Genomic DNA, 21,572 nt, shown 5'->3' with positions numbered 1-21,572 from the left:
TTATTCATTGGAACTGTAGCCAAAGTTTCTGCTTTTCAGTTGAGTGGAGGTGCCTACAGACAAGGGCCCTTGAGTTCATTCCTTGCAGTGGTGCACTTTCGTTTTTGGCTTTCTGAGAAATCCCATTAAACCTTCAAGCCGTTTCTGTGGAACTGTATCACCCTCTTGAGCAAATACCTTGTGACTGGTCAACACTTTTCAGTCTAAGGCAATATAAAGAGCCCATATCTTATTGCCTAGCATCCCCTCAGTAGATAACTTCAGGAAGCTGAAGAATCCCTGCTGAAAACGGTGAGCCATTTCTTCCTTTTCTTTCCAATGAAACATTATTATAATTTTGCTTATAGCTCAGTTTCTCACTAAATAGGAAGGTGTCCTATCATTGATTCATTCGCTCACTATTCACTCATTGTCGGAGAGTCTCCAGAATTTCAGGCAATGGAGACCTTCAGAGTCAGTGTGGTGTAGCGGATAGAGTGTCAGACTAGGACTCAGGAGATCTGGGTTTGAATCCCCTCTGGGTCACGGAAATTCTTAAGAGGGCATATGGCAATGGCAAACCAGTCTTCAAATATCTCGTATACCTTGAAAACCCAATCCGACCCATCATAAGTTGGAAACAACTTTGATAGGAAGTAACACAGAGAACCAGGCCTGCAGATCCAGGAGTTTGGACATGCGACTGAAGTTCAGCTCTTCTGCAAAGCATATTTCTTGGGTTTGCTTTTTGGTTTAGTTCTCACGAGCTTTATTTGATATCTTCTTGGTTGCATTTTTATCCTGCTTTTTCCACAGTAGTTTGAAGGGAGCCTCCCTGGGTATCTTCTTCCTGCCTTTAACCTCACAAGAACCCTGTGAGATGGATCAAGGCATGAAGAAAACACCACTGACTCAGGGTTGCTCCTTGACTTTTACTAGCTAAGCCTGGAGGTTCCAACATTCAACAGTCAGACCTTGGTAATTCCCAGTACAAGAAATTAGCTTTCCAAACCACAGTTTAAAGTGTCACACAGGTGTATTTTTAAACCAGCATCATTCAGGACTGAACTCTTAAATTAAATCTGACTAGGACAGGGAATTTCTTAATAAATGCTGATTGTCAGGGCAAACGTTTTTGTTACCTTCCGTAATTTGCAAATTTGCTTGCCCCCTTTTGAGATTTCTCGTGCCTTCATGCCCTTCCTCTTGAAAGTCTGATTTCTCAGACACAACAGATGGGCCGCAGTCATCTCTCTTCAACCCTAAAGGGAAGGCAGCTTTAAGAACAGGTTACCTGCCCAGTCAGATTCCCTTTTGAACAACCACACTTAAGACTGTGCTACACCATCCTGTCTCTTCAACTATAAGATGGGATTTTTTTCTCTCTCTCTCTTTCAGATCCACCTCTAGTCTGGCCGTTCCAATGGATCCCACAAGTTCCTATGCCTTTCTAGTGAGAGACATTCGGTCCCTTGATGTCACTGGAAATTTCAATCCTTGTGAGCTTCTGCTGACTGGAGACCAAGCCTTCCCAGTCCTTGTAAGTTCCACGAGACAGCCGCTCATTGCCGCATCCCAGTACGGAAAAGGGCGGATGGTGGTTGCCGCTCATGAAAACATCCTGCAACTTCCCCAGTTCTTGCCATTGGTTAAAAATGCCCTGGAGTGGCTCAGGCCCTCCCCAAGAGCCCAGGTGGGAGTCCACCAAAGCATGGATGCCCTCTCAGAGATGCTTCTGGGCAATGGCGTCAAAGTCCATCCGGGGGCAGCACTCGGGGACTCCCTTGGGGTCTACTGCATCGATGCCTACGACGATTCACAGGCGGATGACCTTGTGCGGTTTATAAAAAGAGGTGGTGGGCTGCTCATTGGAGGGCAGGCCTGGCACTGGTCTTCCATGCACAGCCAGGAGAAAGTCCTGCAGGAGTTTCCCGGGAACCGGGTGACCAGCGTGGCCGGAATATACTTCACTGCCAACGTGGGAGAGAATGGGGTCTTTCCTGTGCCCCGGAACATGCCAAGGATTCCCCTGATCACCCAGTAAGTATCCCTTTTGATTTAATGTATCATCCTCAGTTCTGTTGGAAGGCAGATATGAGGTTCCTAGCAATGCACACTATATATGCTGTCTATTGGTGGACCAGTGCCCAGCTAAAGTCAAGTTGGTTTTCCTTTCCAAAATGAGATGGGGGGGGAACCTTGGTTTACTTCTCACTTGGTCTAAACCAGACCGAACCCATTCCAGGGCCTTGATGCCTCTCTCCCTGGCTCTGGTATGATTTACCCACCTAGACCTTGGTTGGTGATGGTGCCCTTGGGAAAAAGTGCATTTCCCAGCGACTTTTGGTTAGCTAGGATTCTGCACAACATCACACCATGTGATGGGGGGATTTGTTTTCCCCTGCCCTGCTCCTGGCTTTCAAGCAACACTGGTGTATGGCACAGATCCTGCAGTCCCCGCTCTCCGCATGGCATAGGAGAGAAAGGAGGAAGGGTGTGAGATTTCAGGACAGTTGAATGAACAGAGGGCGTAGAAAGAGAGCCAGAGAACAATGTGGGGGTTGCAATACCTGCTTTGCGGCTGAAGGATCCTTTCCAAGCAAGTCTGGAAAAAAAAATCATCAAGCAGGTATTAATTTAATAACAGGAAGCAAGATTAGCTCTTCGTGGTATGTATTCCCAAGATGTCTTCTTTTTTCTCCCCCCCAATAGAAGTACAACTCCTCCATTCATAGCCAAGGGAAACCATGGAAAGTCTTTTGTAGCTACTTTCCCACCTTAAAACTGGCTGTTGGTACACTTTCTTCACCTGCCATCACTATGTGCAACTGCACCTACCCCGTTTCCCCGAAAAAAAGACGGGGCTTTATATTAATTTTTGCTCCAAAAACACATTATGACTTATTTTCAGGGGATGTTTTATTTTTTACATGTACAACAATCTGCATTTATGCAAATACAGTCGTGTCATCTTCTTCTGGTGGCTGCACGAGGGTGGAGGGCAGGATTTCACTTAACTGGGGCTTATTTTTGGGGTATTGCTTCTTTGACGAGCATCTTCAAAAATCATACTAGGGCTTATTTTCAGGTTAGGTCTTATTTTAGGGGAAACAGGTTGGTTCTCCTGTTTCAGATCATCCTTCAATTGTTGCCAAGGACTGAGTTATGCATTTAAGCAGCAGCATTATACTCGTGGATGTTATCGTATGTATGGTATTAAACAGTGCAACAAGGTGTACCTTATCACTTGAAAGCAGCAGTTCCCCACCTCTATTTTGCAACGAAAACAACTTTCAACATGTGGCATTTAGAATAACTTTACACAGTTTGGATTATCCCAACAGATGCTTCCAAACAAGAAAAAAAAAATAAGGAAAAAGCAGAGTTTAATCAACTTTTTTCCCCAAGCAAGGGGGTAGAGCAAGGCAGACAGAACAGCTTCCTCTTGATGGCAGCTGCTTTAGCAGAGCCATCAGGCTGAGCAATAAAATTGATTTGATCAGCTGCAAAAAGGACAGGGGAGAGGCAGAGGCTTAAGAGCCAAGGGTGTAATGCATTGGTAGGTGATATGTTCTCTTAAAAGGGTAGTCCAAGAATCATCTTTGGGAACCACCTTGTCTTGCAAATTCTTAAAATTCATTTTGAATGTGCATTTCCACTCTTAGTCTATTGTTATTGTGATGCCATCATCCTTGAGACCTGCCCCAGGGAACAAGAGGCTAACTCTGAGGATTCTTCATTTTCATTTCCTTGGAAATTAGGCATGGACTGGACCTTCAAAATGATTTAAACACTCTTCTGAACGGCGTCCCCGAGTTCCAACTGCAAGACAGCGTCCCTTCTCGCCTGCTCATCCACGGGGTTTTGGCATTTCCAATCAGCATGACCGATTCCTATGAAACCTTCCTTGGAGCTGCGTATTACGGAAGGGGTCGTGTTGTGGTTGTAGCACATGAATGTCTTCTTGACCCTCTGCCAACGGAAACGTTTCTACTCAATGCCATCGGCTGGCTTACTGCTAAGAAGGGAGGGAAAGTTGGTCTCGGAGGTGGCTTCCAGACACTTTATTCCCTCTTAAATCAGGCCAGGATCCCGTGTGAGCTCACCACTCTTAAAGAGGGCCTGAGTGTCTACTGCTGCACAGCCTACAGTGATGAAGAAAAGGAAAAAATCCACGAATTTGTTTCGGAAGGCGGCGGTCTCCTGATCGGAGGGCAGGCTTGGTACTGGAGTAGTCAAAATCCTAGCTCCCGGGCCATGGCTGAATATCCAGGGAACAAAATACTAAACAAGTTTGGAATTGGAATTACTGGGGAAAGTATATCGAGTGAAAGCTATCCAGCAGGCCGGGGCAGAGATGTGGCGTCAAGCTACCACTTTCGGAAAGCGCTCTCCCACTTCAGGGAGCACATCCTGAACAAGAACGCTCTACAGCCACCCTACTCTGCGTGGCTCAAGATGCTAGCGCCAGATGCCTCCACCTTCTTAGAAATTCCAGCTGCCAACTCCCGTCCTTTCTCTTCTGTTCACGAGGACATGGTGGAGATCGTCCAGATCCGTGGGATTCCTGATGTCAGTGCGAGCAACTCAATCAGCTCCTCCTCGGATGAAGCCGTTTTACTCCACTTCGCTTGGGGACTCTACAATGTTGGGTCAATGGCGCAAACTATCTGGATCAATGGCACAAACGATGGTAAGGCAGATCCTTTTTAAAAGGTGGTCATCTAGTTCATCATCATGTTTTATCTCTATTATTTCTTTGGTGTCCTGCTTGCTTCACTAGCTGAGAAGGTTCCGATAGCACCTTTTCTGGGCATGTGCCTGATCACGTGACTGGACAAATTTCCCAGTCATGCAATAAGCAGCAGTTTGCCACCTCTAATCTAGGGAGTTTAAAATCATTTCAGCTACCAATAGGTTAAATAAATGATAAAAGGTTCTGTTTAATGTCTGCCATAGATTCTACAACTCACTGATTTTAAATAACCTCTTTTGGTTTGGCTCACAGGAGAAGAAGCATGGAGAAGCACGAGGATGTATGTTCCTCCAGGAAAGACCGTGACCTTGATCTTCCCATCTGAGGCCACCGGTGCTAAATTTCAGGTAGCGTTATGTCAATATTTGAAATTTAGGGTTTTATGAGAATCTAAAAGGATCATGGAGGGGGGAGCCCTTAAAAGGTAAAGGTTCCCCTTGACATTGTTGTCCAGTCATGTCCGACTCTAGGGCGCGGTGCTCATCCTGTTTTCAAGCCATAGAGCCAGCGCTTGTCCGAAGAGTTTCCATTGCCACGTGGCCAGCGTGACTAGGGAATGCCATTTTACCTTCCCACTGAGGTGGTACCTATTTATCTACTCGCATTTGCATGCTTTCGAACTGCTAGGTTGGCGAGGAGCTGGGACAAAGCAACAGGAGCTCACTCCGTTGCATGGATTCGATCTTACGACTGCTGGTCTTCTGACCCTGCAGCACAGAGGCTTCTGTGGTTTAGCCCGCAGCGCCACCACGTCCCTGAACCCTTAAAAGCAATGTGCAATTAAGAACTACAGCTTGGAACTGCTATTATGAATCGTATCATAACACTTTAAGTGTACTCAAACCAATTGACCATAGATCAGGACTATGTACACAATTTTATGACAGCTAAACATTGAATATCTTGCACTGAAATAGCACCATATTTTGGAAAAATATGACTAAGTACTAAAAACAAAGGTACCATTGTCCTAACGTTAAAAGATAGTCTAAATCAGTGCTCCCCAACCTTTTCCCAACTGTGGACCTTTTGGGGAGGGGTGGCATGCCCACAGGGCAGTAGAGCTTGCACACATACATGTGCATAGCACGCTCACAGTGGGGCAGAAAGTGTTCACGTGCATGCACGTGACTGCACTCGCAGGGGGGTAGGAGATATGTGTCCGCGGCCTGGTCCTAGATAGGCTGTGGACCGGGGGTTGGGGACCTCTGGTCTAAATAATATTATGTAAACAATTTTGCCAACTTTAGGGAACAGATCAGGATCTGAGTCAATGTAGATTTGTATTAGATAAGAACATGCAGAAATTGATACCATTTAAAATCCTTTGTTAGTAAAACAAGAAGAAATGAATACAATTAAGAACAGTTCTGAATGTGTTGATAAGGCACAACTTTTCTTTGGCATCCTTCACTCTCGAGAGACTATGGTAACGTATGGAGGAGCTGGAGGGTCCTCTCCAGAGCACGAAGCCTGGGTAAAATAACATGGAGAACAGGCTGTTACCCAAGCAGCAAATCCCCCCTCTCCATGTCGCTGAAATGGTCCAATGGAAAGGCAAGAGCCAATACAACTGGTTCCAGCGACATCACAGGAGTTGACAGAATGACACAAACTGCCTCCGGGACTCCGGCTCCAGATTTTGCCTCGAGTTTTACTCCTGAAGCCTTTTCCATCGGTGGATATAGCCACAAGGCAGTGGAGGTTTGAAATTGGAGTTTTCCTTCTTTTACTCAGTGGGTAAACTAAAGTCGATCTCCAAGTTTTGAAGCCCATGGCCACCTTTAAGGTAAGAATCAGCTAGGCACACTCCTTATTTTACCAACTTTGGAGATAGTTTAAGATACTGCAGTTACACACACACACACAAAAGAATAGTAGCCTGGCCACTAGATGGCAGTGACAGAGTTTAACTTCTTTGGTTCCATGATCACTGGGAGGAAAGCGATGACAAACCTAGACAGCATCTTAAAGAGCAGAGACATCACCTTGCCGACAAAGGTCCACATAGTCAAAGCTATGGTTTTTCCAGTCGTGATGTATGGAAGTGAGAGCTGGACCATAAAGAAGGCTGACCACCGAAGAATGGATGCTTTTGAGTTGTGGTGCTGGAGGAGACTCTTGAGAGTCCCCTGGACTGCAAAGAAAACAAACCTAACCATTTTGAAAGAAATCAACCCTGCGTGCTCACTGGAAGGACAGATCCTGAAGCTGTAACCCAGTGAGCTGGCAAAGGGACCTGCAACTTTTGTAAGCACAACGGAGAATCCAAAAAACGTCTGCACTTCCCACCCTCTGAAAAGAGCCGACGGGACAGCGGTGTGCCCCATTCTGCGCAATTATATCTGTCCGCTCTGCGGGGCCCACAGCCGACAAGGCCCACGCGCTGAAATATTCAGGCACTCATCATAACTCTGTGCTGCTTCTGTTGGTCTCCTGCATCTCGGTGCCTTGTTCCGGCGCTGTGCTCCTGCAACCTAGCTACCAGCCAGGTGCTCCCGCCTCTGCTTGGTCACAACGAACTGAGTTTTCTTTAGACTCGATACCCTGCATGGCAGACAGGGTCTTGGCGCCCTTGTCCCCTGGTGAGAGGCTTCCTGGGAAATCTTGGACTTTGACAGAGCTATTTAAATTGACATTCATTTGAACTCCCCAATGACACTTAACATATCTATGAGGCTGTTGGGGGAGGTTGGCAGGAGCTTTGGAGCTTTGTGTCACCAATATGAGGATGACACTCAGCTCTGTCTCTCCTTCCATCCTTCTGCAGAGGATGCCGTCCCATTCCTTGAGCACTGTCTGGATGCCGTGCTGGGACAGATGAGGGACAATAGACTGAGGCTGAACCTGGGCATGGAAATCCTGCGAGTGGGGGCCCCTAGTGTCTGGGTGCCTCCCTCTCCCTTTTTGGGGGGAAAGCTACTCTTTCCATGAAGGATGAAGTGCGCAGCTTGGGCATACTCCTGGACCCAGCACTGTCAATGGCATCCCAGTGTCATCAGTTCAGCTAAAGAAGATCTGGAATCTGAGGGTTTAATTACAGCTGGGCAATTAGAAGCACAGACAGCTGAATCACCACCAGATTCTCCTCCCCAGTAGCCGGAGTGAGGGATAAGCTTCGGCAAAGACTCATGACACGAAGGTCAGAGGTTCGCATGAATGTTTCCCACAGGAACATCAGGTCAACCAGTCCTGAGTTTTAACAGGATGGAAGGCTTTGGAGTTTGATGACTGTTTTTGCTATATAATCTGCACCTAGAAGGCTTGGAAGCTTGTGGAAGCAACAAGTCAATACTCTGGCTTGCATCCACGCTCTTGCTTATCTTGGACCTTGTTCTCTAGACCCTTGGCTTTGAACTCTGACTTCTGACTATGGTTTGTGTTTTGGTTTTGGCATTTTGGTATCTGCTTTGAATCTTCTGGACTTCTGATACTGGGCTGGCTTATTGGACTTTTGTCTGTTGAAACCCCTGGGAGCGTGACACCCAGATAGCGTCGGTGGTCCGCACTGCCTATTTCCATGTAAGGTGGATTGCCCTACCTTGACACCGGGTCTCTCACCACACTGGTTCATCCACCGGTAGGCTCAAGGTTAGACTACTGCAGTGCTCTCTACGTCAGGGCTGCCCTTGAGGTTGTTACAGAGACTCCTACGCATCCAGAACTTGGCAGCCAGATTGTTGATTGATGTTAAGAAATACGAACACATTTCCCCCACCTTGGCCGCCTTACACTGGTTACCTGTTCACTTCCGTGCCAGCTTCAAAGTGCTGCTAACCCATAAGGCCCTAAATGGTTTGGGACCTCAATATCTGGTCAAGTGCCTCCTTCTGATCAGTTCTGTCCAGCCTGTAAGATCTTCACAGGCTGGACGGTTGAGAGTTCTGACCCCGAGGGAGGCCTGAAAAATGACGACCAGAAACCAGGCCATCTTGGTGGTCACCCATGGTTGGGGAGACGACTTGAGCGCAGATGGAGGAAATATCGCTGCGACTGTGACCAAACACAGCTTAGAGCCCATTATCGGGCCTACTCTGTGGCAATACGGCTGGCGAAACGCCAGTATTTCTCCAGCCGTATCGCTTCCTCGAGTGGTCCGGGACCTTCTTCAACCTAATGGTTCGGTGGAGGTCCTGGACTCCTCAGTGGCTCACTGTAACGAATTTGTTACACACTTTGAGGGAAAAATTGCTCAGATTCGCAAAGATTTGGACTCCACTGTTGATGCAGAGCCCATGGTTGTGTCCAGTGCTCCGGACTTATGTCATAATTTATTGGATGAGTTTCAGTTGTTGCGACCTGAGGATGTGGACAGGGTGCTTGGATCGGTTCGTGCCACCACTACACAACTCGACCCTTGCCCATCATGGCTAATAAAGAAATCTGCCAGGGGAGTTTGCACCTGGATCCTGGAGGTCATCAACTCCTCGTTAAGAGAGGGAGTGGTTCCTGCCCCATTAAAGGAGGCAGTGATTCGCCCACTCCTAAAAAAACCTAATCTGGATCCAGCTCTAGTGAACAACTATCGTCCAATAGCAAACCTCCCTTTTCTGGGCAAGGTGTTGGAACGTGTGGTGGTTGAGCAGCTCCAGGCTCTCCTGGATGAAACGGATTATCTAGATCCATTTCAATCAGGTTTCAGGCCGGGTTATGGGACGGAAACTACCTTGGTCGCCCTGTATGACGACCTTTGCCGGGAGAAAGATAGGGGTAATGCATCCCTGTTGATTCTCCTGGACCTCTCAGCGGCTTTCGACACCATCGACCATGGTGTCCTTCTGGACAGACTGGCTGGGATGGGAATTGGAGGCACTGTTTTACAGTGGTTCCGTTCCTACCTGGCTGAACGAGTCCAGAAGGTGGTGCTGGGGGACAGTAGCTCTGACCCATGGCGGTTGCGTCATGGGGTTCCTCAGGGCTCGATACTGTCCCCCATGCTGTTCAATATCTACATGAAACCGCTGGGGGAGGTCGTTAGGAGGTTTGGGCTGAGGAGTCAGCAATATGCTGACGACACCCAGCTCTACCTCTCATTTTCTACCAATCCAGGTGTGGCAGTCACCGTTCTGAACTTGTGCCTGGACTCGATAATGGTCTGGATGAGGGTCAATAAACTGAGGCTCAATCCAGACAAGTCTGAAGTGCTGCTGGTAGGTGCCCCGCCAGATAGGTTAAAGGGCCATCTCCCTACCTTAGACGGGATCACACTCCCCCTAAAGGATAGGGTCCGCAGCTTGGGGGTGCTCCTTGACCCCAGTCTGACCTTGGAAGCCCAGGTGGACTCGGTGTCCAGGGGTGCCTTCTTACAGCTGCGGAGAATATATCAACTTCGCCCTTACCTGGATGAGCGGAGCCTGGCAGCAGTCACTCATGCACTGGTAACAACCAGACTGGATTACTGCAATGCGCTATACGTGGGGCAGCCTTTGAAGACGGTCCGACGACTGCAACTGGCACAGAACCGGGCTGCGCGGCTGGTAAGTGGTGCCGCCGCACGGACTCATATCACGCCGGTTCTGAAAAATTTACACTGGCTGCCGGTTGCTGCTTGGGCCCAATTCAAAGTGCTTACTTTGACATATAAAGCCCTAAACGGCTTAGGACCTGGTTACCTAAAGGACCGCCTTTTTCCATATGTGCCTGCCCGTCCACTAAGATCAGGCCAGGAGGCCCTTCTGAAGGTGCCATCCCTGAAAGAGGTGAAGGGGATGGCATGTCGGAATAGGGCCTTCTCGGTTGTTGCCCCCCAACTTTGGAACACCCTCCCTAGAGAGATCCACCTGGCTCCGACACTCTTGGCCTTTCGGCACCAGGCAAAGACCTTTCTGTTCACCCAGCATTTTAATTAATTAATTTTAATGTTTTAATTGTTTTAAGAAATATTTTAATATATGGTATTTTATACTGTTTCTTAAAATGTTTTTAATGTTTTTAGGTTTTAATGTTGTACGCCGCCCAGAAGCCACTGGCAATGGTGCGGCTAAAAAATATTGTAAATAAATAAATAAAATAGTCTCCTGCCCAAAATTAAAGAAATTATTTAAAAAACGTGGCTATTCAGATAGGCCTTCTCTGATCTTAAAACACCCTGATATAATAGTGGCTTCGATAATTAACATCCAACCTACCGCCATGTTTCCATTTCATTTCATTTTATTTTATTATGCTTTAGGTCGTTTTTAGTGTAATTTCTCCAATACATTTTACATTTTATTTAGATGTTGTTGATTACCCTTGTTATTAAGTGATTGTTTGTCCTGTTTGTAAACAGCCCAGTGTGGCTTGGCAGCCATATGGGTGATATAAAAATCAAATAAATAGATAAATAAAATGAACTTTCTTTCCCAAGAAGCTCCTTTGATATCCCCTTTCTCAGGATGTTTCTCCTGATACTGTTTCAGGAAGAAGCCTGCATATTTTATTGTTGTATCATGCGTTTGCTAAAGGTAGGGAAGGTCCTCAGACAGGCACTGTCTTTCCATGGTTGGTTGAGGAACGCTATACACTGGAGTTTGCTATACATAGGAAATTCATTGACTATCTTTATAGAATTGCTAAATTCTAGTATATATTATTATATCTCAAAGCTGCAATGCACAAGTTCTACATGACAGGATGATGGATAATGTCTATATTAATTCAACTTTTTTTAAACAAATAATATTGTGCAATATTAGCCTCATGAACCCAGCTATCCAGTTTTTCCAGGTACAGATCGGCTGCCATTCTGATAACTTGAGCAATGCCGAGAAGCTGGAACGTCCTCCGGTGGTGGTAAGACGATTCCCAGTTACGAGTCAGAGGATGGAGGTGTCCAGCTTGTGGGGCGGCCTCTTGTACATCATTGTGCCAAAGAAGTCTTCCGTGGGCGCCATCTCTGTCACCGTGGAAGGCGCGGCGATGGCTCCGTATTTCAAGCACGGTGAGAGAACGTCCTCTGCACACAAATATGTGAAGGGCTGGCCGTTTGTGAACTGAAAACTCCTGTCTGAATTCAAGTGGATTGTTAGCAGCAAATTGCTACCTCAATGCCCAATCTAAGGCTAGAAGCCATACGTAGCTTGCCTGTTTCTTGACCAGCACAGCAATTAGAGAAGAAAGGTTTAGGAACTCACTCCTTGGGAAGTGGGCATCAATTGGGGAAGGCTGGTTCACAATGGCATGTACACCAGTGTGGTTACAAAACAAACCAGCCCTGAACACAACTGTGGGACAAACGCCCATCCAATCACATCCTAAGGTGCTTTTATTGTGGTATGTTCTGGACCGTGAGGGAACGGTCTTCTAGATAAAGCATACACAATAGGCACAGCACTAGTCTATCTGACAGAATTAATAAACTAAAACCAGCAGGCATTGACTTGAAGCGTCTAAACCAAGGAAGAAAATCCTCAGAATGGCTGTAATCGGTCGTGTACTTGGTTTTTTCTTATTTTGATATCTGCTTAATTTTCTTATTCCGATAAAGCCGACATAATTCGATCCTGTATTATTTTTCAGGCCCTGCTTCAGGAGCTTAAAATAGTTTTTAAAAATTATAAATGAAACAGGTCAATCACATTAAAATATACCACATTCTTCGTTCTACAACATACTAAATTACAATAAATTAAAATAAAATCCAGTTGCTTACTATTTCCAATCAAATAGAATTGGTTGAGAAAAAAGGAGAGTCCTGATATATAGATAACCAGGGAAGCAGTTATATCTGACACTTATAAACCTTGAAAGTCACCTAAAAAAGGTTCCTTCGACAAAAAGAATCCCAAGGAAGCCACTGGAGCCACCCGAGTTGGGAAATCAGAAGCTTTTACTGTAGTTGTGTGAAAAGCAGGCCAGGCTGATGATGTCATCAGCCTTGCATGGTGTCCAGTTGCACAACAGGATTCCTGCCATTATGCAGTGGGAGTGTCATTTTAATCAGCCCTGATCCCATCCGGTGGGATTGTCACACTTCCCTATCCCTTAATAGTTCAACTCTCAGATATACTGTTAATCGTTCTTTTCTTTTTGAATACTTGATCAGGTGAAACTAGGGTAAGCGACTGGCAGAACACCATACGCCATTACCCAGCGCCCTGGGCTGAGCTAGAAACAGCGAATATCATCTTGACGGTGCCCTCAGACGAGGCACGCAAAATGGAGGATCCAGAGACCCTGCTCTCCACTTGGGCCCGGATGATGAAAGCAGTGGCCGAATTGGCCTCCATTCCTCCAGTCTTCCCCAGACCTGAGAGAATCGTGACGGATGTTCAGATATCAGCTGGCAAGTACAACCCAGAAACCAGTTCATGTCATGGAAATGGCAGAATGCATGTAATCAGTTTTCCCATTTTGTCCAAACCTACTAGATTCCGTCCCAAGAGATTCAAATCTACAAGGACGCCAGATTTTTTTTTTTCTCCTGAATATTCTTCAAATTTTTATGGGAGGTTTTCTCTTTTGTTGTGCTTTTTAAAAAAGCACAACAAAACTATATCAAACAACCTAACTGGTGTTAAAAAGAAACAAGTGTGAGGGATCAGCGTACTTTGGTTGGCAGAAATAAGAAGTCAAATAGATGGAAAGACAAACAAAACTGCACCCCTCACAAACCTAGACCAATTAAGTGAGGGTTTAGGAATTTCAATGACTCTAGCATGCTGAGTACTTAAATAAAAATTAGTGTTTGCCTTGAATTTGGAATGTTGTGCTTCTGTACCCATGATTCAAAAAGCTAGGAAATGGCCCAATATTGCTGCGTAATATTCTGCCTGCATTGCCAGGAGGAAAAAGAATGCCAAGCTTTACATGGCAAAAGGCAACCTGAATGTTGACAGCACCCATGGCAGCAGTCAAGATGGTCTATAAGACCCCTGCTTGTACTTGCTACCATTTACAAGGTGACACCAAGTGAAGGGGAAACCCAGAACCGACTCCTTTTTATATCACTTAGCCACTTCTTACCTAAACGCAAAGCAATGCTCACAGCTGTTTTTCAGCAGTTGTAAATGGGAGTCATCTGGGGACTGCCTTCCACCATTAAAAAAAAAAAAGAAATAGTATGAATGTTTTGAATGAAATGCACTTGAAGACAAAGAGTCAGGATTGCACTTCCTACTTTGAGTCCTTTTGACGGCATCTTTCTTCCACAGGTTGGATGCACTCTGGCTACCCGGTCATGGCAAATGTGGAGGCGATACAAGAGATTGTGGACGTCCAGGCCTTCCATACAAAGGGGATCTGGGGCCCTATCCATGAGCTGGGTCACAATCAGCAGAACAGGGGATGGGATTTTCCACCCCATACCACTGAAGCCACCTGCAATCTCTGGTCTGTTTATGTCAACGAGACGGTGCTCAACATCCCCAGAGGGAAAGCCCATTCAGAACTTCGGCCAGATGTAAGAAAGAAAAGGATTGAGAAATATATACAAGAAGGAGCACAGCTGGAGAACTTTGAAAGTTTCACTGCACTGGAACCCTACTTACAGGTAATCTGAATCAATCAATTTATTGTCATTGAAAGTATATACACCGTATACAAATACAACGAAATTCACAAATACTCAGAGACCAGACCAAACACACACACACACACACACATACTCAAAACAATCCCTATATCCCAGAACCCTGCCTAAAACTCATAGTATCCACACAACATGCAACACAACAGACCAATAATAGTAATACAGTCCAAAAACTCACTGCTGGTAATTCTTAAGTTCCTTATTTAGTTGCATTATAGCTCTAGGATAAAAACTGTTCAAAACAGAGAACTAGAATGTATTAATGGAGAATCTTAGAGTCTCTCACCAGACAAGATGTTTGATTCCATAACTAGAAGGAGCGTTCCCTCCAAGTGCCCAAAAGGTGTATCTCTGAAAACACATTGGAAGTGTGTGATTTGAGGTATCATTCATGTTGTGTCTTAAGATCAACTCTGCTATTGTCCTTTCCAGGTTTTAGTAGCAGCCCACTGCCGGAACCTGGGAGGGACAGCGGCTGTTGGGAATAGCTTCCCTCCCTCTAATTAGCATAGATGCTGAGTAATTGTGTATGTGTGTGTGCGTGTTCGAGTTTTTAAGTAAAGTCATGTGGAATTACTGCTGGGTTGTGACTCTTATTTGGCGTTAAATTCCACTATTTAACAATTCATATCAACTTTCCTTGCATATCTTAATTGGGAGACATAACAAAGAGGGTAGATGCTAAGAACGCATCGTAAGTACAGGAATGCATCGTATTCAGTAATGCTTTAGATACTTAATTGGAAGCAGCCCCCATTGAACTTAATAGGCAACTTACTGATGAACAAAATATTTCTAGCATTAGGGTGCAACAGTTTATTTTTGCCTCTATTTTCTCCAGTTGAATCAGATTTATTTTCAGATGTATTTAGTTTACCCTTCTGAAAAAGAAGACAGCTCTCCTATACACATTTGTATTAAATATCCTCCGCCTTACACACAGGAATTGTTCTGCTGTCCTTTGGAAAATAATGTAATCTTTATTCTTTTCAGCTTCAGGAGGCGTTTGGGTGGGAGCCATACAAGCGTCTCTTCGCCGAGTACCGAAAGATGACCAGGGTTCCAACCGACAACAAACCCAAGATGAATCTCTGGGCAGAAAAGTTTTCCCAGGCCGTGAGCAAGAATCTAGCCCCTTTCTTTCAAGCCTGGGGGTGGCCCATTGAGGACAACATTTCTCAGCAGCTGGCCAGAACCTATCCTCCATGGAAAGAAGACCCCATGATGAAGTACTGGAGATGAAGAAAAGTCACCTCTAATTCACCAAAGGACAATTCAGTTTTTCAGAATTTTTGATACATTCAGAAACCACGATCACAGATTCCCTTAGCCTTCTCCAAAGTTAACATACTGTATGTATACCTTCTAATGATTCTGCATCGGACCCAAGTTTCTCCTCTGGATAAATTTGTTTTCCAGTGTCCTCCTTAAGCTGTAGCGACCTAAACTGCAGTATTCTATCGCTTGGCCAAGCTAGTAGAAAGTGGTGAGTCCAACATCATGGGGGCCATGAATCTGGTCCAGATTTTCTTCTGTCCTTTTAAAGGTGCTATCCAAGGTGCTAAAACATGTAAAGTTCAGAATAATAACCAGAGCAAATTCACTGCCCCCATGACATTGGGGTCACTACCCTGACCAGCGCCAATGGGATGGACCCAGCACTTCTGCCAAGCCGAAACATGGGGGTGTCTGGGGTTCAATGTATCAGTCAAGACGGAGACTACATTTAGGCTGTAACCTAGGCATAATTATCAGTAACATAAATAACTGATCATGATTGATGAGATATAACCAAGAGGATTTCACAACCCTTAAGATAAACTGCATTACACTGTGGACTCCCTCTTATGGCAAAGGCTAGGTAGGATCATAATTTGGCTACAACGGACTATTTCATTGGCATAGGGCACCACCTCCATTTACTCTCCAACTTGGGTGACACTGGAATTGCTATGTAATTTGGTGGTGAAACACTTGAAAAGCTTATATCTTAGCCTCTATGAAATGTTAAGCACGTCGTTCTTATGTATCCTTTCCAGGAGTTTGATTTGCCTCTAATTAAGATGCCGGGATTTGCCTCTAATTAAGATGCAGAGCGTCCTCAGTCTGGAAACAATGCAACCGGTTCCTTGCCTCCCGGATTGATAAGGGTCATGGGCTTCACAAAATTCAATTCATTTTTGGAAGCGGTTTCCACCAACCTAAAATGTGCCATGCTTTTGCAACTGAACATAATTTTAATGTTTAATTTTAATGATTAATTTTTTATGATTGAGAGTTCAGTATCTCTGTTCATGATTCTGCTTTGCTCCATCTTATACTTTCTAGTGATTTTGATTTTATTTTGTCACGATTCCAACTCCCTCTCCCCTTTTCCTTAATTCTATTTTAACACTTGATCCGACCCTGCAAATTGATTGTATTCTCCTCTTCTGTTTTTAAAATATTACTGTGAGCCTTTTGTATCTCACTTTGGCAGAAGGAAGCATAAGTAAATTCAGTAATTTTACAACCAGCTGTTTACCTGACTGGATTAGTTCCAAGTCAAATTTGCCATTATTTAGTTTGCTACCGAGCACCTGGAATTACTGTCACTCCGTGGATTCTCTGAATTAGATGCTGATGACTGATGGGCTACAGTCTTAGCTAGACTATTTACCTTCATAAACACCTCTGGCATTTTCCCTCATGTCTGGATAACAAGTAATGTTGCTCTTATTTTTGAAAAAAGGAGATCCAATTGATTCGTGTCACCAATATACTGATGACACCCAGCTCTACATCTCCCTTTTTTCCATCTGCAGTGGATGCCGTTCCGTCCCTTGGGTGCTGCCTGGGGGCCGTTCTGCAAGGGATGCAGTCAAATGGACTAAGGTTGAACCCGGACAAGATGGAGGTCCTGCAGGTGGTGGCCCCCGATGTCAGTGGTTAGGGAACTCCCTCTCTTTTGGGGTGTGTGTGACTCTGACAGGCCTAGAATAGCTCTATGAGAATGGATGAATCAAAGTTTGTAGAAAGAGTCCAAACATCTACTTCAGCTGTGCAAGTAACAAGCTGACCAGTCTGATATAACGCAGCCGCGGAAACAAAATGCTGAGGTAAAACCCTGGAGAACCTAATCTCTGATTAGCCAATAGGAGCAATAAAGTTGATAGCCTCTGAGCATTTGGTTGTTGTTTCGAATGAGGAGAGACAGAAGGAGACACTCTGAAGGACTGATTTATGATGCTGGATATTGCTAAGGACTCTGGATACGTGCTATGGTAACTGGACTGAATTTAAATGCTTTATTGTGTACAACTATTGGAATGGACTAAGACAACTCTGTATGTATGACTCTAACACTACTACAAACAATACAGTTTTTGTTTACCGTAATGGACTCTCATTCCTCTACTTGTCTGCATACTGGTGCCTGAATTGGATAAAACTCTGCTAGGGCTAAGGAACAGGCACTGCCTAACCCTAAAGTCTCTATCAGACTCTCACCACAAAGTATTCGGTTCACAGTCTGGGGGTCCATCTTGACCCGGCGTTTCTTACCATGGAGACCCAGATAGCGTCTGTGGTTTGGTCTGCCCACTTACACCTTCGGTGGATCGCCCAGCTGCGTCCCTAGCTAGACATGGGGGCGCTCACCACGCTGGTCCATGCACTTGTAGTCTCAAAAATAGACTACTGTAATGCTCTCTACGTGGGGCTTCCATTGAGACGGATGCGGAAGCATCAGAGGGTCCAGAACACGGCGGCCAGGCTATTAATGGGGTGAAAAGATTTCACCCTATTTCCCCCACTCTGGCCGCCTTACACTGGCTACCTATCCACTTCCTTATTGATTTCAAGGTGTTAACCATGGACCTCGATACCTGGCAGAGCGCCGCCTCCTGCCCAGTTCTACCCGTATTACCCACTCCAGTCAGAGTGGGCGGCTGAGGGGCCTAACGCCAAGAGAGGACCGGTGGGAAAAAAAACAGAAATCAGGCCTTCTCAGCAGTAAACCTCCCTGTTTTTTGACCTTGGCTTGTTGACCATTCATCGTAATTGTGAGTTTGATTTGGAAGCACAAAACTGGTATTTGTAACTCTAAGTTTATGGCCGTGTCGGAGTCTTTTAAATGCTGTGTGTACTGCAATAGCAAGGTGCCTCTATCCGATGGAGACTCGCAGTGTTTTGTTGTTGTTGTTGTTGTTTTGTCTCGGCGAAGAACACCAGCCTGCCTCCTGTAGTTTTTGCAAAGCTTTTACTAAGCCCCCGTTGAAGCAGAGACTACAGAGATTACATTCCCATTTGTGGGGGGAAAATATCTCTGCTCTGCTGTGAAGGCAAGAAGAACAGTGTGCCGTCCTCCGAGTCACAGAATACAGTGACTGAAAGCGGATGCGCAGAAGGAATATTAATAGAGATAGATCAGGAGGAAGTGATACCCCAGAAACCGTCAGAAGTGTGTTTGGCAGATGAAGGAGGGGAGGAGTTGGACTTGATATTGTGGGAGGATATAAAAGGGGAGGAAAACGCGGGCGAGTTCAGACTGGCAACGGACGGACGGGGAGTTGGGAGGAACCGTAAGTCACGGGGTACAGACTGAACCTATGCGCGATTATGAAGAGGCGTCCGGAATCTTAAAGGACTTCCCCAACTTGCAGTTAGGAGGAGGGTTGTTACCCGATCCCTCGCTAACCGATACGAAGGGACGTGGATTCGACCCGTTAGAATGGACAGTGGTCATCTACCCCAGAAGCCACCCTGGGGGAGGAAAGTGATCAGACCTGGTCCCTCTTTGCAACAGAAACCACCAGAGGGCGATTGGGCCCGGCATCCGTGTTGTGGGACGGTCTGCGTGGTACGGAGTGCCCCCCTGAGGCCTCTGACAGACCGGGAACGTTTTGGCCCAGCTCCCTTTTGAGAAAGACTGGAAGACCCCCAGATGTTAAGAGTCAAGAAATACAAGATTTTACCCGAAATAAGTTTATTAGACCCGTTTGATTCTGTTGAGCTCAATGCTGTTACCAATAAAGAAGTTGATGTTAAAAGTTCAGAACAGCCTCCGAATCTTTTTCCCGCCTTTACCACCAGCGCACCCCCGGCCGAAGACGAACTTCGTTACATCTACTCAGTCTACAATGGAGCCGCCCGGATGGTCTGCCAGCTGAATATTACAAAGAATTAGAAAATGTATTTCTCAAACCATGTAAGAAACTCTCGGAATTTGTAGAAGGGAGAATTGCCACCAACGTGCAGGAATGAAAATAAATAAAAAGAAAACAAAAATACTTGTTAAAAATATGAGAGAACAAGAATGACAGAAATTAATAGAAAGGAGTAACTTTCAAGAAGAGAGTTAGATACTTATGGATCCAAATCACAAAGAAAACGAGTCCATTATTCAAAGACAATTATATCAAGTTGATTAAAGAGATACAGACTAGTATGGAGAGATGGAACAAATTACAGCTATCGCTGATGGGAAGAATAGCAATCATTAAAATGAACGTTCTACCTAAAATTCGGTATTTATTTCAGACAATCCCTATAATATTAAAACAGTCCTTTTCCCAAGAACTTAACAAGATAATCATGAGATCTGTGTGGCAAGGTAAAAAAAAAAGAATTAAAATTAAAGCAACGCAAGATGCCAAACAAAGAACAGGTTTTGGTTTCCCAGATTGAGTGTTGTATCACAGAACCTGTGCACTAGGTCTGGATAAAGGAACGGATAACTTTAGATAATGATAGACTACTCAAGCTGGAAGGACATGATATACAGTTAGGTTGGCATGCTTTTCTATGGTACAAAAAAAAGATAAGGAGCAGAAAAGTTTCAGCTCACATATAGTAAGAGCTCTACTAGGGGCTTGGAAAAAGATCATCCAGCAGATTTACCCCCCCCCCAAAAAAAAACACACACACACCAGGCTGGGTTTCACCTATAGAGGCCTTCACACAACCTAATCTCATGACAGAAGCGAAACTTCTAAGATATCTAGGTTTATTTTTAAAAGGATTGTGAGTTAAAGTCTAAAGAAGAGTTAGAGACACAAAACATATATCTAGACTGGTGGCCCAGAGCACAAGTGGAATCTGGGTATAGAAAAGATAATATAGATACTTGATAAACTTCTGCTGGGCTCAAATGATGAAGTAATTAAGAAAATGTATGATTATTTGCTAGAAATTAAAATGCAAGATGAGATGGTCAAAAATGATTAGGTGGGCACAAAATATAGGACGCAATACTGATATTGATCAACGGCTGCAAATATGGAAAAATAACATAAAGCTCACAAAATCGGTAAATTTCAATGAGAACGTAAGATCTTTTATAGGTGGCATATTACTCTGGAAAAACTGTCAGAGATTTATACAGAGGTGTCAAATGTTTGTTGGAAGTGTGAAGCACAGAAGGGAAGCTTTTACCATATGTGGTGGACTTGTAGAGTAGCGAAACAGTATTGGATAGCAGTACATACTGTTACAAAAAATATTGCTTTGCAATGTTCCACTAACCCCAGAATTGTTTTTACTGAGCATTATACCAAACAATATAGATAAGACAAAAAACTACCTAGTTATATATATAGTCACTGCAGCCAGAATTCATTATGCTAAGAATTGAAAGAAATCGGAGATACCAAAACAAGAGGAACTTATTGAGAACATATGGGAAGCGGCAGAAATGGATATTCTGTCTGAAGTGTTGAAAGACTGTCCAATATAAAAGGCAACTGAACGATGGGATTTATTATACAAATGGCTTGAGTCCCCAGATAGCGTTCGAGTAACATAGATTTAAACTAAGATGTAACTGTAAGTTGAAACCAGGAGGGAAATTAAATTATAGAAAGGCAGAAAGTCGACTTGATATCGCAACATGAACAGACTGGATTATTGTATATTCTGTGTTCTCCTACCCCCCCATTTCCAGCCCTCATATCCCCTTTTACCTTCTGTAATTCCTTACCTTATCCCTAGTTGTTAAAAAATAAAAGACATTAAATAAAAAAATACAATGGAGCCATCGCATGCTCCTCCTTCTGGAGCTTCTCCGGCTGCGGGTCGTTCTCTGTCCGAGAGTAGGATGCTGGCAAAATCTGCATCCTCAGGCTCGAGGTCGATGGCTTTGGTATCGACATCGAAGCCTCCCTCGGGCTCGACACCGAAGAAGAAGAAGACCTCTTCTAAGATGGCTAAACCTCCAACTCTGTCTTCCCCGCCCGGGGAAGTCTCTTCATAATAGCTTGGTCGAGGTTCAACCTGAGACTCGGACCAGACCTGGTTCTCCTCAAGGCTCGGTCATGGAAGTGCCCCACAAAAAAAGCAGAAGATGCA

General features: G+C 44.9%; 1 protein-coding gene across 1 annotated transcript; it reads left to right on the top strand.

Annotated features, from left to right (window-relative positions):
* The first annotated feature begins 277 nt into the window (after positions 1 to 277).
* Positions 278 to 17,764, top strand: LOC110088005 (TRPM8 channel-associated factor homolog). Its single transcript, XM_020810034.3, has 7 exons — positions 278 to 2,019; positions 3,741 to 4,672; positions 4,988 to 5,082; positions 11,444 to 11,657; positions 12,762 to 13,001; positions 13,870 to 14,207; positions 15,240 to 17,764. The coding sequence occupies exons 1-7, from the start codon at positions 1,403 to 1,405 to the stop codon at positions 15,486 to 15,488; spliced, it is 2,685 nt and encodes an 894-aa protein (XP_020665693.3). The 5' UTR covers positions 278 to 1,402; the 3' UTR covers positions 15,489 to 17,764.
* The last annotated feature ends 3,808 nt before the right edge of the window (positions 17,765 to 21,572 follow it).

The sequence above is a fragment of the Pogona vitticeps genome, chromosome 5 (genome assembly GCF_051106095.1).
Source record: "Pogona vitticeps strain Pit_001003342236 chromosome 5, PviZW2.1, whole genome shotgun sequence".
NCBI lineage: Eukaryota > Metazoa > Chordata > Lepidosauria > Squamata > Agamidae > Pogona > Pogona vitticeps.
This window is presented reverse-complemented; position numbering and strand designations above follow the sequence as displayed.

What these genes read in the sequence shown, in the direction of transcription:
- LOC110088005 (XM_020810034.3), top strand. Translation starts at nt 1,403, where the DNA reads ATGGATCCCACAAGTTCCTATGCCTTTCTAGTGAGAGACATTCGGTCC. An exon ending in CCACCGGTGCTAAATTTCAG is followed by an intron (nt 5,083 to 11,443) that starts GTAGCGTTATGT and finishes CAGTTTTTCCAG; the next exon opens with GTACAGATCGGCTGCCATTC. An exon ending in CACTGGAACCCTACTTACAG is followed by an intron (nt 14,208 to 15,239) that starts GTAATCTGAATC and finishes TATTCTTTTCAG; the next exon opens with CTTCAGGAGGCGTTTGGGTG.